The following is a 15348-nucleotide window of genomic DNA, read 5'->3' on the forward strand; positions in this document are numbered from 1 at the left end:
AATGACAACTCACCTGTGTGACCTTGGGAATCATGCCCCTTCTCTGTGTCTTTGTTTCTTCAGCTGTAAAAATAAAGGGGCTAGACTAAATGACCCCTGAGGTCCCTTTCAGCTCCAGACCTGATTCTATGATACTATGCATGGCTCCACATGCCTCACTAGGACTTTAAAAAGTAAAGCAAATGAAAAAGGGGTGTGGTAGTGGTCGTGGCTTCCATCATACTCAAGGACTGGGTCTCTTTTGGCCTCCTTTCTTCTCCCCGAGTCTAGTCAACTTAAAAGACCACAGATCACAGATGCAGAGCTAGAAGGGGCTTAACAGGCCACCTATTTCAACCCCTCATTTCATAGCTGAGCAAAAAGAAGCCCAGAGGGGTTAAAGGAATGGTTAGAAGCTGCATTTTCAGAGAAAAGCCTGAGTAACTTCTCATCACAAGGAGTGAGAGCCTTCTGGTCTAGGATATGACATCATCCCTTACCAAGAGAGAAAACACACTGAAATATACAGATGCCGGAAACCCACCTGTTGGCTGGATTGTAACAGTGGCAACATCCACGCTTTTCTCTTGAATTTCTTGCCATCTACCTTTCTCTCCAATCCACTCACTGACCACACATCTGTAGGTCCCCTGATCTCCTGGCAGCACCCGGGACACAGACAGTCGGTAAACATCCTTTGCAGTGCTATCCAGACGCAAATCTCCACTCTGGTAGCGGCTTTCGTACTGTGGGCCAGGATGGAACCGATTCTCATGTGTCAAAGAGAGGACCTTCTGCCTGGCAGGGCCACGGTGAAGCTCCCACGTCACAGAGAGGTGTGTATGTTCCAAGGAGGCAGAAGAGGCTGAGCAGTGGAGTTCAAAGGAATCCCCATCCCTCAGGCGCAGGGAGGAAGCAGGTTGGGATTTTGAGCTCACTTGCAGAGCGTCAGCAAGCACTGTTCCAACAAAACAAAACTGTTAGGAACACCCAGCACACTATGTAAAAGTCTGAGACCAATTCTGCGAGCACCAGGCACTCTGGCCTTTCCTTCCTTGCAGGGAGCTCCTGGCCTGGGGCCACAGCTACTGGGGCTCAGTCACAGATCCAATACCAGCCAGGGTTCAGCTGGCTTCCTCTTCTCCTTCCTGACTGTTCTTCACCCCCTTAAACAGGAAGCCCTTCCTGATCCCCTCAGGGGTCAGTGTTGTCTTCACCCAGCCCCCAAGTAATTCTGTATATACTTTTATTTGATATCTATTTATATGTTTCTCCCCTCTCCCTCTCTTCTCCCAATTCATCCTAGCAGAATATAAGCTTCTTGTGCACAGGGTCTGTTCTCAATTTTTTTTTTTTGTTTTTACATCCTTTAGCACAGTACCTGGAAGGCACTTAATAAGTGCTTGCTGAAATAACCTGAACTATTTACTACATGAGCAGCTAAGTGGAACAGTGCATGGAGTACCAGGTCTGGAGTCAAGAAGACTGCTGATGGATCGTAGGGGACCAGAAGGGTCGTTAGGTGGTACCACAGTGCATACAGCACTGGAACTAGAGTCAGGGAGACTCATCTTTCTGAGTTCAAATCTGGCCTCAGACACACACTAGCTACGTGACCCTGAGCAAGCATAATGTTAATGGGATTTAAGATCTTCCTCACCCCTTAATAGGCCTCACATGGAGACCATTAAGGGAAGCTTGCTTAGGGGAGGCTTGCTTATAGAAAGGCTTTCATACCTTTTGCTAATTTCTAATTAGGCACTGAGTCACTAGGGTTGTGATGCTTCTGGCTCTGAGAAGTCTATATACTGTGAGTTGGTATTTTGCTTTGGGTGCTTGCTTAAGAGAAGGATCTTATGATTCCCTGGTCGAGATTCTGAGTGGCTGTATATTCAGAGCTCCCCAACTGCTCAGGGGTAAAGGTTCTCTCAATCCAGGGATGTATGTAAAGTGTGTAGTCGATTCAGGTAGTCAGAGCCCTGTCTGTTGGTCTTTATTTCTCTTCTTGTATTTTCTCTGAAGTTCAGGGTACTGACTTTTCCCCTGAACTAGTGAATGCAATTTAAAAATATTACTGACCCCTTAAACAGCTATCTTTCCTAGTAAAGCAGATCTAAGGACCTGTGCTAGCAGCCATCCTGGGTATCCCAGTGTGGTTGCTGCTACAGTTTAGCCCTGTTTGCCTCAGTTTCCTCTTCTTTAAAATGAGCTGGAGAAGGAAATGGCAAACCACTCCAGTATCTCTGCCAAGATAACTCCCAACGGAGTCATGAAGAGTTGGGAACAACTGAAATAAGCGAACAACAATATTCACTCCTTAATAACAACAATGATAATGAACAATAATAATAATGATAAATAGGCTAACTTTTATATAGCAATTACTACGTACCAGACACTGTGCTAAGTGCTTTTATCCTCACAATAACCCTGAGAGGTAGGTGCAATTATTATCCCCATTTTACAGATGAGGAAACTGAGATGACAAGAAGCTAAGCCTCCCAGTGGGAATCCCCCTCTGAAGGACGTACCTCGAACCCGCACAGTGTCATCATAGTTGCCCTGGACAGTGGCATCCGTGCTGGGGGTGGAACACTTGTACTGCCCTTGATCTGCAGCCTGGAGATTCTGAATGTGGAGCTCTACAGCAGCATTGCCGATGCGTCTCAGCTGGATCTCCCCCCTCTGCAGCCGCTCCCTGTATGGCTGGGCCGTGAAAGCCGCCTCCCATGTGCTCACAATCTCCACAAAATGAGTCCCAGACGATGAGAAGCTCCAATCAAAATTCTGCTCACTGGGGCCGTCATAGTCACTGACGTTGCAGGGGATGACCAGCTCTGTGCCCTCCACTCGAACAAGGTCCCCAGTGGGGATCTTCACAATGCGCCCTTGGCAAACAGCTGCAATGAGAGGGAAGGAAAGATGGACCTTCAGTCACTGAGGCACCCCAGGGATCAAGAAGATGGGCTTTTGGAGGTTCTTGGGTTTCCATACCACATAAGGACCTCCCAGGACCTGAGTCTAAGAGCCTTTGGAACAGGGGTGCTTCCTGCCCAGGGTCTGGAGTCATCACATCATGGAAATATGGCTTGGCAACTACTCATGAAGGTGCTACTGTGAAAACCACTAAAGACCTAGAACAGGAAATTCTTGCCATCAATGAGTCAACATCAAAAACTGTAGGATTTTACCAGTGGAAATGAATTTAGGGAAAGGCCTGCCCATCTGCTTTGCCTCCACACCCTAAGGACCACGAGACCTTTCCATCTGACTTGCAACTGAAACTTTCTATATGGGTTGTCTTCCCCATTACAACGGGGGCCCCTTGAGAGCAGAGGCTGCCTTACTTTTCTATTTGTAGCCTCAGTGCTTAGTCCAGTACTTTTTTTTCCCAATATTTTAGTCATTTTCAGTTGTGTCCAACTTTTCCTGACCCCATTTGGGGTTTTGCTGGCAAGGATCCTGGACTGGTTTGCCATTTCCTTCTCCAGCTCATGCTACAAATGAGATAAGAACTGAGGCAAACGGGGTTAAGTGACTTGTCACATGGCTAGTAAGTGTCTGAGTTCAGATTTGAACTGAGGTCTTCCTGACTCCATGCTCCATCCACTAAGCCACTTAGTAAACACTTAATAAATACTCATTCATTCATTCATTCACAAAATAAAAACTACCACAATCTATACCATAACGAAGAATCATTTCATCAAGGTTTAAGAACTGTACCAATTAATGTCCATTCCAACTAGTGAATTCCACATGCTCAGTTTGCTAAGATTGACAAAGAGAGTATCTTAAGTGTACCCTTTGGGAAAGCTTTGTTTTTTCTTCCAGTTTCTCAGTTATTCCCTAATAGCACAGCCATTCTTTTAGACTTCCCAAAAAGGAGGGATTTAGTTCATCAATTATTTATCCCTCTCCACCCCACCCCCTTTCACCTATTTTCTCTTCTGGAGTACTTTCCTGGGGCTAATCAGGACGTGATTTTCTTTGACTCATGACAGTTTTTAACTTGAGAGCCATATCTAATAATAAAATGATTAAGCAATGGTTCCCTGGCATGTTTTATAGTTAATGTCAAAAAATATGATGATCCTACTGTGTTTTAATTGTCCCTTCTGACTCCCTAATCTAGAAGTAATGATAAAAGGCAAGTAACTCCTAAGGACGCCTCTAATTCCCAATTCTAACCACTCATTTCTACTGGGAAATCTTTTGAAGTCCTCGACAATAATGGGTTAGGTGGGGCGCTGGGCAGGGAGGCAAGGCAAGGCAAGACAAGGGAAAGTGAGGCAAAGCTTATAACTGTTTTGTTAACATCACCACCTCCTCTATATATGTTGCTTTGTACACAGTTTGAAGCAAGCAGACACTGGGAGGAAAATTCTGAAATTCCCTTGGGATCAATAACCTTCAGGAACAGCTGATATAGCAAACTTAGGCACAAGGGGTTTCTAGATACCTTCAGAATAAATTAGAGGCCATACCTGGCCCAGCAATAGAGATGGTTACAAGACTGGGAGTTTCCTGGGTCTGGTGTTGTATACTGGCTTTATCATCTGAACTACCATGAATTCATACACAAATTAGACTTATACTCCAAAGGTAAATACAAAGATGCATCTCCTTCAACGAAATATCACTGATTTGGGGGAATATTCATGCCAGTGAAGCAGCAAGGTGGGACAGACAGTATAGTAGTAGGTCTGATCTGAGCTTGGATCCTGCCGAGACACTCACTAGCTGTGTGACCCTGGGCAAGTCACATAATTTCTCTTTGTGACTCCATTTACTCATCTGCAAAATGAGGAGGCTGAACTCAATGACCTTTAAGATCCCTTCCAGTTTAAAATATATGATTTTGTGATTAAGGGTACTGAGAATTAAGAAAGGTCAGTAGATGACCAGTGGTCCGATTTCCTCTCTCTCTGGAATGCATAATCAGATAATTAACCACGCCCAACCTTGTCCTTTGGCACTAGATGGCACCATGGTGGATAGAGTACAAGACATGGAATCAGGAAGTCTCCTCTTCCTGATTTCAAATCTGTCCTCAGACACTTATTAGCTGTGTGACCTTGGGCAAGTCACTTAATCCTGTATGCCTCAGTTTCCTCATCTGTAAAATGAGCTGGGGAAGGAAATAGCAAACTACTCCATTATCTTTGCGAAGAAAATCCCAAATGGGGTCATGAAGAGTTCATGAAACTAATGAACGATAACAATAAACCTTGTCCTTGGAAGGAAAAGTATAAAGCATCTTGTTCTAGGGCATAGAACTATTGAGGCAATAGAAATCTCAATATTCAGCCTCAATAAACAAGGAAAATCATTTGAAGTCAAGGAATACTAAATCATTTATCTATTCTCTTTAACTCTCTTCTGAGGAAATATATTTTTATTTCTACTATCATCAATGTTACTCTTATTCAGTATATAATACTTGCACAAGTTCTTTGTAATCATCTTTAATCATTCTAGTTTTACTATCCCATTAAGCCCCTCTATATAAGCAGCAAGCTGATTTTCCTCTCTAAATCATTTCAGATATGTACCAGCAATTATGTCACAACCTATCCAGGACAAAAGGGGGGGGGGGCAGCTTAGACTTCACTTAGAATTATGGCTAAATTTCTTACTGAAAGATTGACTTTGTTTCTACTGTGCAAGATGAACCATTGGAAGACAGGAAGATGAATTAAAAAAAACCTCAGACCTCAAGAGGCTTTACAAACCATCCATGGTAGACAAGATAAGATGTGTGAAAAGAATGAGATGTAGAATATGGTAACCACAAAAAGACGTCAGGTCTCTAATGCTAAGGAACTCAGGAGAGGAAGTCGTCAAAGAGAGACTGAGACTTGCCTAAGATCACATAGCTAGCTAGTAGTAGATCCAAAACTAGAGATTCTCCTAACTCTTAATCTTGAGCTCTTTCTTCTACATTAGACAGATGGTTGGAAAGGAAGAGGGCATTGTGGCAGAAGTTAGGGATCTTAGCTCTGCTAACTTAGCTGTGTGATCACAAATCATCCCATCTCTCTAGGCCTTAATTTTCTCATCTGTAAAATGAAGATGTAGAAACTGAATAATCTCTAAGATGCTATGATTTTAGGGGCGGCCAGGTGGCTTAGCAAGTAAGAGCACAGGCCCCAGTGTCAGGATGACCTGGGATCGAATCCAGGCTCAGATACTTAGCACCACACCCAGAAATAACTAGCCGTGTAACCTTGAGCAAGTTACTTAACCCCAATTGCTTTAAAAATTAAAAAAAGATGCTATGATTTTTTTTTAAATTCTATTCTTATATAAAGGTACCCTGAGAACCTGAGAAAAAGATGTATTCCTTTTTTATTCCCATTCAATGCTCTCTAGATGTTATAGCTAGGTGTGATAGTGTGTGCCTGGAATTCCTGTTACTGGGGAGGCTGAGACTGGTGGATTGCTTGAGCTAGGGAGCTCCAAGCTGAAATAGTGCTAATGCCAATTGGATGTTCACATTAAGACTGGGACTGATGTGATGAGGTCCACCAAACAGTAGACCACCAGGCTGCCCAAGGAGAGGTAAATTTGTCCAGGTTGGAAATGGAGCAGACCAAAGCTCCTATGCCAGTTGGTACTGCGATAAGACCTGTGAATGGTCTAATGCACTATTTTAGCCTAGGTGAAATAGGAAACTATTCACCTCCACTTCCCAGTCTTGGGGAAAAAAAATTCTGTGATCTAAAATTAATAAATCTATTAATAAAGTTAATCTGCAAAGAGGCAGATTTTATCTTGATATTAGTAAAAAAAATTTTTTTTCTAACAATTAGAGTGGTCCAAAAGTAGTAGGGCAGCTAGATGGCACCATAGCAGTACATAGAGCACCAGGTCTGGAGTCAGGCAGACTCTTCTCCCTGAGTTCAAATCCAGTCTCGGTCACTTATTAGCTGTGTGACCCTGGGCAAGTCACTTAACCCTCACTTAAGCCTCAGTTTCCTCATCTGTAAAATGAGGGGTTAAAACTAGGTGGCTTCTTTCAAGTTCTAACCCCCCCCCCAAAAAAAAAATTATGAACATGCTGTTCCCAACTTCCCTTAGTCTCCTCTTCTCCAGGCTGAACACTCTTAATTCCTTTAAGTGATCCTCATATGGACTCAAGACACTTTACCATCCTGATTGCCATTTTCTGGACAGTCACTTCTGCTGTCTATGTCTTTCTTAAACTGTGATGGAGAGAACTGAACACGGTACTACAGTTGTGGTCTGTCCAGGGCACAGCAACAGAGGGGCTATGGCCACTTTATTGCTAGAAATTCTGCCGCTCTCATTGCATACCAAGATCACATAAGCCTTTTTGGTTGCCATATCACATTACTGATTCATGTTGAGTTTATAGTCCATTAAAATCACCAGGTTGTTTCCCCCCTCAACAAACTGGTAACTATGCCTCCCCTACCCTGTACTTTAAATCCAAGTATACTTCTATACATTTATCCTGACTAGTTTTCATCTTATTAGACTCAACCTAGCATTCTAGACTGTTATGATCCAGGATTCTTTCTGGATCTTAACCCAAGTAATTAAGAGCACTAGCTATCCCTCTCCCCGCTATCTCACCCCCCCCCATCCCCAGCTTACTCTCAACTATGTCTTTATGCAAGGCAGAGAAGCCTCTGGCTAGAGATGGATGAAAGATGACCTCAAGGAGCCTTTGAGCTGGGACACAAAGAATAGGATTTCAACAGGCAAAGATGAGAGGAGAAGGAAATTCCAGGCAAAGGGAACAGTACAAGCAAAAGCACAGAGGTAGAAAACTATGTTCTTAAAGTAATATAGTTTGGCTAAAGGATAATGCATAGGAAATGAGGGGGAGATAAGACTGAAAAGGAAAGTTAGAAACAGAGCCTTTGAATGTCAGGCAACTGAATCTGAACTTAATTCTACAGGCAATGGAGAGCCCCTGAAGATTCTCACATATGAGAACTAACAGATCAGAAATGTGCTTTAGGAAGATTAATCTGACAGCAATATACAGAAGTGGTAAGGAAGAGGAGAGACTAGAAGGAAGAGAAATTGTACTGCAACGATTTAAGAAAAAATAAAATAGGGAGGGCTTGAACTCATGTGGGAAAAATGAGAATAATTAAGGGGAATATTACACCAGAGGCATTTTTAAAATTGTCTCAATGTACTTTAGTAACTGATTAGATGTAAGGGCCAAAGAAAAGGGAAGAATCAAATGTGAAGTCAAGATTTCCAGACTGGGTGACTAGGAGGATGGTGGTAGCATAAATAAAAATAGAGAAGTTGGTAAAAACTGGGATTTTTCTTGGTAATTTGTTTTAAGAGGAAATGGCAGGACAGAAGCCTAGAGGGAAATTAAATTCATTTTGGAAACATAGTTTAAGATATTGGTGAGATATCCAGGTAGAATTATGCAATAGGCAGCTAGAAATTTGAGTCCCGAACTCAAGAGAAGTTGGCCTAAGGATAGATAGGGAATGGTTTTGCTTTTTTTTAAAATCCCTAGCAATTAAGACAGTGCCTGGCACACAGCACTCAATAAATGTTTGCGGGTTGATTAATAAATGAGATTGTTAAGGGACAGAGCATAAGGAGAGAAGAGGGCCAAGAACAAAACCCTGGGGAACATTTTTATTTAGATGGCTGAAGAAGATACAGAACAGGAGACCAGAGAGGTAGGAGAAACAGGAGAATGCTATTGCCCAGTGGAGGAAAGTTTCAAGGAGAAAGAAGTGGTCGGCAATGTGCAATGAAGCAGGCTGGGTAGAAGGGATGACGACTGATTAAAGCCCACTGGTCTTGATGACTAATTAGTCATCAATGACCTTTATTATCCTTTTGGAAAGAAAGCAGGGGATACAGGACTGACTGGTAAAGAAGCAATGGGAGTGAAGGCAGGCTTATTCTTTCCAGTAAGTTCATCAGCAAAAAGAAAGTGATGGATCAATAGTGGAATGGGTTAGCGGGGTCGAGAAAGGGTTTTCTTTATAGGAGAGACTTGAGCACATGTACAGGAAGCTGGAACGGAGGACATGGAGAGTGAAAGACTGAAGATATAAGAGGCAGACTGGCTGACTTAAAGGAACAAGGTTCTGAAGGATGTGGGAAGGGATGGGGATCAAGAGTACAAGAGAAACATGAGCTTTGGGGAGGAGGAGGGGGACTTCTTCCTAAGGTAGAAGGGAAGGAAGAAGGATGAATGAGGATACTGAGAAATGTTAAGGAAGAGAGGAAGTTGAGAGTTCTTAGGTTGGATACCTTCCACCTCAATTAAAGAGGAAGTGAGGTCAAATGAAAGAGACAAAGGATAGAGGTGAGGACTTTAAAGTGTAAGGTAATAATTCAATAAGGAAATCAACATGAATCATTAATAAAAAGTTTGTGGAGCACACGTGTACCCATTTTGACCTTAGTATATAGAGTGTGAGATGTTGGTCTATACCTAGTTTCTGCCATACTGAACTTTTGTCAAATAATGATTATTTTTGTTTCAAAAGCTTGGATCTTTGGGGTCACCATATACTAGATTACCATGGTGATAAGCAGCAGTATGGGTCTTGCTGAAGTGATCAAACATCCATTGATGGTAGTCTCTTGTGAACACAGATTAGGGTTTTGTTTTGTTTATGCTTCACACCAACATTTAGCAGCCCAGGAGCAGAGCAAAGACAGCGAGTCAGAGGAAAATGAAGTGGCCAAGAGACACTAAGGAAGGCAGAGTTGAAATGGCTGACCATATGGCAATGGTGGGGGGAGGGTGGGTAGCACTGAAGATGCAGAAAATTGACAAACTGGGGAAATAAAGAAGGGGAGGTCAATTAGACAGAAGATTTAATGAAGGCAAGAAGAAGGTACAACAGGAATGAGTAGGTGGGAATGGTAAGAAAGATTGTGGTCAGAGAAGGTATTTTTAGGGTTTGAGATCCTTTGCGGAAGAACAGTTCTAAGTGATGACAAGGTCCAAGGTGTGGCCCTGAGATAAAGACAAAGTTCATTGTACTCCCAGGAGGTCAGGTTACATGAGGCACTCCCTCTCTTGGGCTTGGGCATGAAGTAATGAGGAAGGTGACTGGTAGGAACACAGAGGAGCTTAAATTTTGCTTCTTCTTACCATCTAAATAGCAATTTCTATCTGTAGTATTATCTTCAGTCATTATATTTGTTCACTTGTATCTAAATTGGATCATTAATAAAACTATAATAATAGCTAACACATCATTTTACAGATGAATAGATAATAAAACATCAGGCAAAATCAACAGGGAATTAATGGAAGAGCTGAAGTTGTTGACAACTATCATGTTTTAATCTCTTCTTTGGCCAATGGGATTATAGTTCATAAACTGAGATTCTGCTTCATCCAAGGACTCTGGCAACACCTCTATCCATCACACAGAGAAGTCAGGGGGAAGATGTAGAAGATGGCACCCAAGCAATAAAATGTGTGTAAAACATTAAGAAAAGGATAACCAGTCATATGCCTATGTCCTGCTTGGTAATGAGGGCTGGATCAGATGATCTTTAGAGGTCCCTTCCATATTTAAGACTTCAAGGTGTATGGAGTTAAGGATCATGCCTAACATGTGCTCCCAAAACATCTAACATGAAACTTAGCAAATTTTGTGTACTCAGTTGTCGTTCTTCATAACTGAAGAGAACCAAAATTACCACTACGTCAGGGTCAATGTACAGTATGTCCAACCGTAGCTGATCAGACCAACAGAAGCTCAGAAAGCTCTACCATAGGTTGGGCACATAGAGTCCATATGAACATATGAGATGGAAATGTCTCTAAATTTGCACATCTCACATTTCTTTTGAGCTACTTCAGTTCTGCTTTGCTCAGAGAGCATAGCACCTTCTTTGATGTAGGCATGGCATGCTGGGTAGTCTTGTGCCAGTGTCTCTTATGTCTCACAACTGATGCCAAAGAGAGACCTTGAGAGTGTCCTTGTATCTCTTCTTTTGACGTCCATTTGAGTGCCTGCCTTGTGTAAGTTCTCCATAAAAGTCTTTTAGGCAAGTGTACATTTGGCATTTGAACAATGTGGGTACTAAATAAATACCTATTAACAGATGGAATAGCTAGCTTAATAACTGTCATCTAGTTCTTAAAAATGCAATTCTCCAGTCACATGCCAGAAGTCAAAAGGAGTGGAGGAAAGACAGATCCACAAAGACACGTCACATATAGCCTGGGCTAACTCTGTCTCAGTCTTGTTCATACCTCTGATTGAAATCAGTGTGTAGCATCTTCTGGTCTCTTTATGTGGGGTGGGGTAACTTGACTGACTCAATTGACCTCCATCTTGGTAGGGGTCCCAGAAGTTGCCCAGCATCCCCCATCACTCTGTCACTTTCAGTATTCTCCATGCTTAGATCTTATGATATAGATAGTCAACCAAGTCCGTTGTGTGTTGGGTCCCCAGTTCAGTCTTGTCCTACACAAACTCTTTGGGAAGCCTTCAGTAAAAATGACTCTAAATCATCAGAGGTGCTTTTGTAGACAACCTAAGGCAAGAGCTGGTGCTAAACTAACTATTGGCAGCAACCTACCACTCTCCACCAGTCATGCCTAGTTTTTTTTCCTGCTCTATTTTCTGATTCTGCTATACCTTTTCTTTTCTCTGGAGGGCTACAATTATGAGTCAGGAAGACAGGTTTAAGGCTTGCTTTGATACTTATTAACTGAGTTATCATCAGCAAATCACTTTACTGAGAACCTTAAATCTTAGTGTACTCATCTGTAAAATAGGGATAATGATAGGACCTACCTCACAGGGTTATTGAGAGGATGAAATGAGATGTACTTGGCAAACCTTACAGTGTTATATAAATGTCAGTTGTATACCTGATCTGTTACATTAGATTTACACATGGCCCCGAGAGGCATGGCTTAGCCCTGGAGGTGACGTCCAGAGCTCAGGATGTCACTCTGCTGTTCCCAGCTGCGGGCCCACCTAAGTAGCACAGTAGAGCCTGTTGGGCTGCCACCCTCTTAGTCAATGTTGCATGCAATTGAGCTGCAAACAAAAGAGTGTGGGTTTATTTACCAATTAAGGTACTGACTCCTGCATTTCCCACTTTCAACACCATTCATTCAGCAAGGTGTCATTGTGTTCACAGCACAGTGCCAGGTAACCTTAATAAGGCAGAGAATCCATCAATGACAAAACCCTAGCACCAACTCAATGAAGAAATCAGATGATTCCAGGGAAGGTGAATGAAGGTAGGAAAGCTAGCTGCATCCAAGATCTTACTATTGCAATCCGCTGAGAATTATGCAATCTTGTTTACTTCAGGAAAACATCTCCCTGCCCCCAATTCCCAATGAAACGTTCAAAAAAAAAACTCCTTGCCAAGAACATTCTCCAAAATGAACTCCGGCTAGTTAACTCAGCTGAGACCCACAACATCATTCTGGTGGGATGGTTCTCAACACTTCTGTCAAGTGACACAATCTCATTATCCCACACCCCCAGAATAGCAACATCAAGTTCATTAACGCTTCTTCTTTAAAGCTATAGAAAGCCAACTACGTGCAAGCTTTGGCTGCCACTGAATGGTTTCTATTCTAGCCATGGCACTACTACCTTTTAAAATACTTAGGCAGATACAATCAGGTGAAGAAAGAAGAGGTGGGGAAATGAGGATCATCATACATCCTTCATTGGCACCCTTCGCTTTCTCCTCCAGCCCACAGTGATTTCACTCCCCTCCTCTTACTCTTGGAATACCAATTGTTTCTAGCCCTCATTTAATAATTCAGGACACATTCATTAAAAAAACAAACAAACAAAAGAAGAAGGTAGCATGTGATATCTCTTCCCTAGCTGGACTATAAACTCCTTGAAAACAGGGAGAAGGTCAACTTATCCCTACGGCCTAGCCTAACACCTGGCACACAGCATCCATTCAAAAGATGCTTCTTGTGGAGAGAAATACTGAGACTCATGCTGCACAAAGAGCCCTCTGAGTGCCTGGCATGGGCACTGATTGTCCATACAACTTCCTGGGACAAGGGCAAGGACCCCTCTAAGGACACTGAGCGACACGTGGATATCCTATATTATGGATTTAATCTGTTTCTGAAGAGACAAATGCTGCAACTAGGAAAGCTGGTAAAAGACCAAGAAGGACCAAGGAGAATTTAGGAGGCAGTGAAGAGAGGAAATTAAAAGAAGCTAGGTCTCAGAGAGGAAAGCAATAAGAAGATGCCTTGGGCCTCCATAACTCCTGGGCAAGAAAAGAAGGTGGAAAGATAAGTTACATTCTCCTTCCAAATGGGATGCCAAAAGATGGAATTAGAAAATCCATATAAGTGATAAGGCGAATCTTAGCCCTTCTTTTTCTATGCTCTAACCCCATCCCTTTCTTATGATCAAAAATGGAGGGCTGGAAGGAATGTGAGGGATTGTTTAATGCAATCATCTCATTTTACAGATAAGAAAATCAGTCCCTGAGAGGTTAAGGGATTTGCTCAAGGTTACATAAGAAGCAAATAGCAGGGTGAGAATCCAAACCCAGATCCTCCTTCACCACATTCCTCTTCTTCGTTCTTCCAATCTCTTCCTTATAAACGAACTGACCAGTTCTCTGGGGTAGCTTTCTTATTATATGCTAGGCAGAAAGATAACAGATACCATCTCTCATCTTGGAAAGCTCATATATGATCTGCTTGTGGAGGCATACTATACATAGAATGTTATTGATTCAATCCAGGCCAAAACTCATTGTCCAGATAAGTGAACTGAGTCTCAGAGAGGAGAGGTGACTTGCAAAACTGAGATGATCCCAGAGAGACTGCACAGTGGTGGAAAGAGAATGGAGCTAGAGAGTGGTGAGGTAGCACGATGGGTCAAGAAGACCCAAATTCAAATCTTGCCTCAGACACTTTGCAGGTGCATCACCTTGGACAAGTTTCTTAAACTCATTTACCTAAGCTTTGCAATGTGCAAAATGGAGAAGGGATTGAACCCAATGGTCTCTAACAGCCCTTCCAACTCTAAATCTGATCCTCTAAGCCAGATATAAACCATGGATCACCACAGTCCTGTGTGACCTTGGACAAGTCATTCAATTCACCTGTGACTCAGTTTATTCCTCCATAAAATAATTAGGATTGGACTAGAAGGCCTTTAGAGTCCACTCTGGCTCTCCATTTATGATCCCAACTCCAAACCCACTGGTCCTCACATTATATCCTGCTGCCTCTCATGACAAAATAAAAACAGCTTGGGAATGCTGCCAACACAATATATAAGCAAATACAAATACTGTGGGTAGGGTATTCCTGTATCTGCAAGTACTAAGGGTATGGGGTAGGAATTGGGGAAGACTTCATGGAGAAGAGTTTTGAGCTGTGCCTGGAAAGACTGATATGGAAGGAGAGAAGACTAGTTGCTAGTCAGAGGGAATGGTAGGAACACAGAGGTGGGAGGGAATATCCAGGACATCCAACGGAAGTTTGTATTTGATCGGAGAGGCAATCAGAACCATGGTCTTCAAAACCATCTATTCAGAAAGTCAACAGCATTTATTAAGTACTTGGTGAATGCCAGGCACTGGGGATATGAATAAAAGCAGAAACAATCCCTGCCTTCAAGGTTCGTACATTCTATTGGGAGAGACAACAGGTAGACGACTACATCTAAGAAAGAGCACATCTTAAACTAGGCTAAGGTTCTCACAGTTTCTTAATCTTTTTTTGTGTCACGGCCCCTTTTGGCAGTCTGGGGAAGCTTATGGACACCTTATCAAAATAATGATTGGAAAGGCATGGTATAGAATACATAGGATTACAAGGGAAAACAATTGTATTGAAATATACTTATCATTTGTTTTTAAAAAAGAAGTCCCCAGATTCCCAGGTTAAGAACCCTTCAAGTCCAGTAGATGGGAAGAGGGTGATAAGTGGATGTTATCAGTCTGTGTGTCCAATCAAGCCTATCACGATTCCATTTTGAGTGATGAACTTTTTCAATTATTTTTTTTAATCAGTCCCTGAACTTGCTTGATTTTGGTGTTATCTGAGGTTTAAGTTCTGAAAAAAACACACAATTCTCACATCTACTTTTAGTCTTGGTTAAACTTACCCCAGTATTAGCCAATGAGCTATTGTAGGACACAAAGGAGCTGTCTCCATCCACAGGCAGCCAGTTTGGTAAACTCTGTACAGTCTACAGGGGTCCATATTACAAAACGTACTGGGGAAAATGGTGGGAGAAATCACTGGGAACCTTGGTTCCTTTAGTCACGATCAGCACATTACTAAGTCATAAAGCACGTTACTAAGCTTTGGACCCAAACTTCTCTTTTGGTTGAAATTAGCTTGTGGGACAAAGAGTTATTAAGGTGGGA

General features: G+C 42.3%; 1 protein-coding gene across 2 annotated transcripts in view; it reads right to left on the reverse strand.

Moving 5' to 3' along the window:
- Positions 1-15348, reverse strand: part of PTGFRN (prostaglandin F2 receptor inhibitor) — an 84993-nt gene that overhangs the window by 54415 nt on the left and 15230 nt on the right. For both annotated transcript variants that reach the window (XM_069090248.1, XM_069090247.1), the window contains exons 2-3: positions 2511-2879; positions 524-937 (exon numbers count right to left, since the gene is read on the reverse strand). In XM_069090248.1, the coding sequence (XP_068946349.1) occupies positions 524-937; positions 2511-2879 (783 nt within the window). The remainder of the gene's footprint in view (positions 1-523; positions 938-2510; positions 2880-15348) is intronic.

Source organism: Petaurus breviceps, unplaced genomic scaffold, assembly GCF_028583685.1.
Source record: "Petaurus breviceps papuanus isolate PSGF00001 unplaced genomic scaffold, PetGlider_PUasm1.0 186, whole genome shotgun sequence".
NCBI lineage: Eukaryota > Metazoa > Chordata > Mammalia > Diprotodontia > Petauridae > Petaurus > Petaurus breviceps.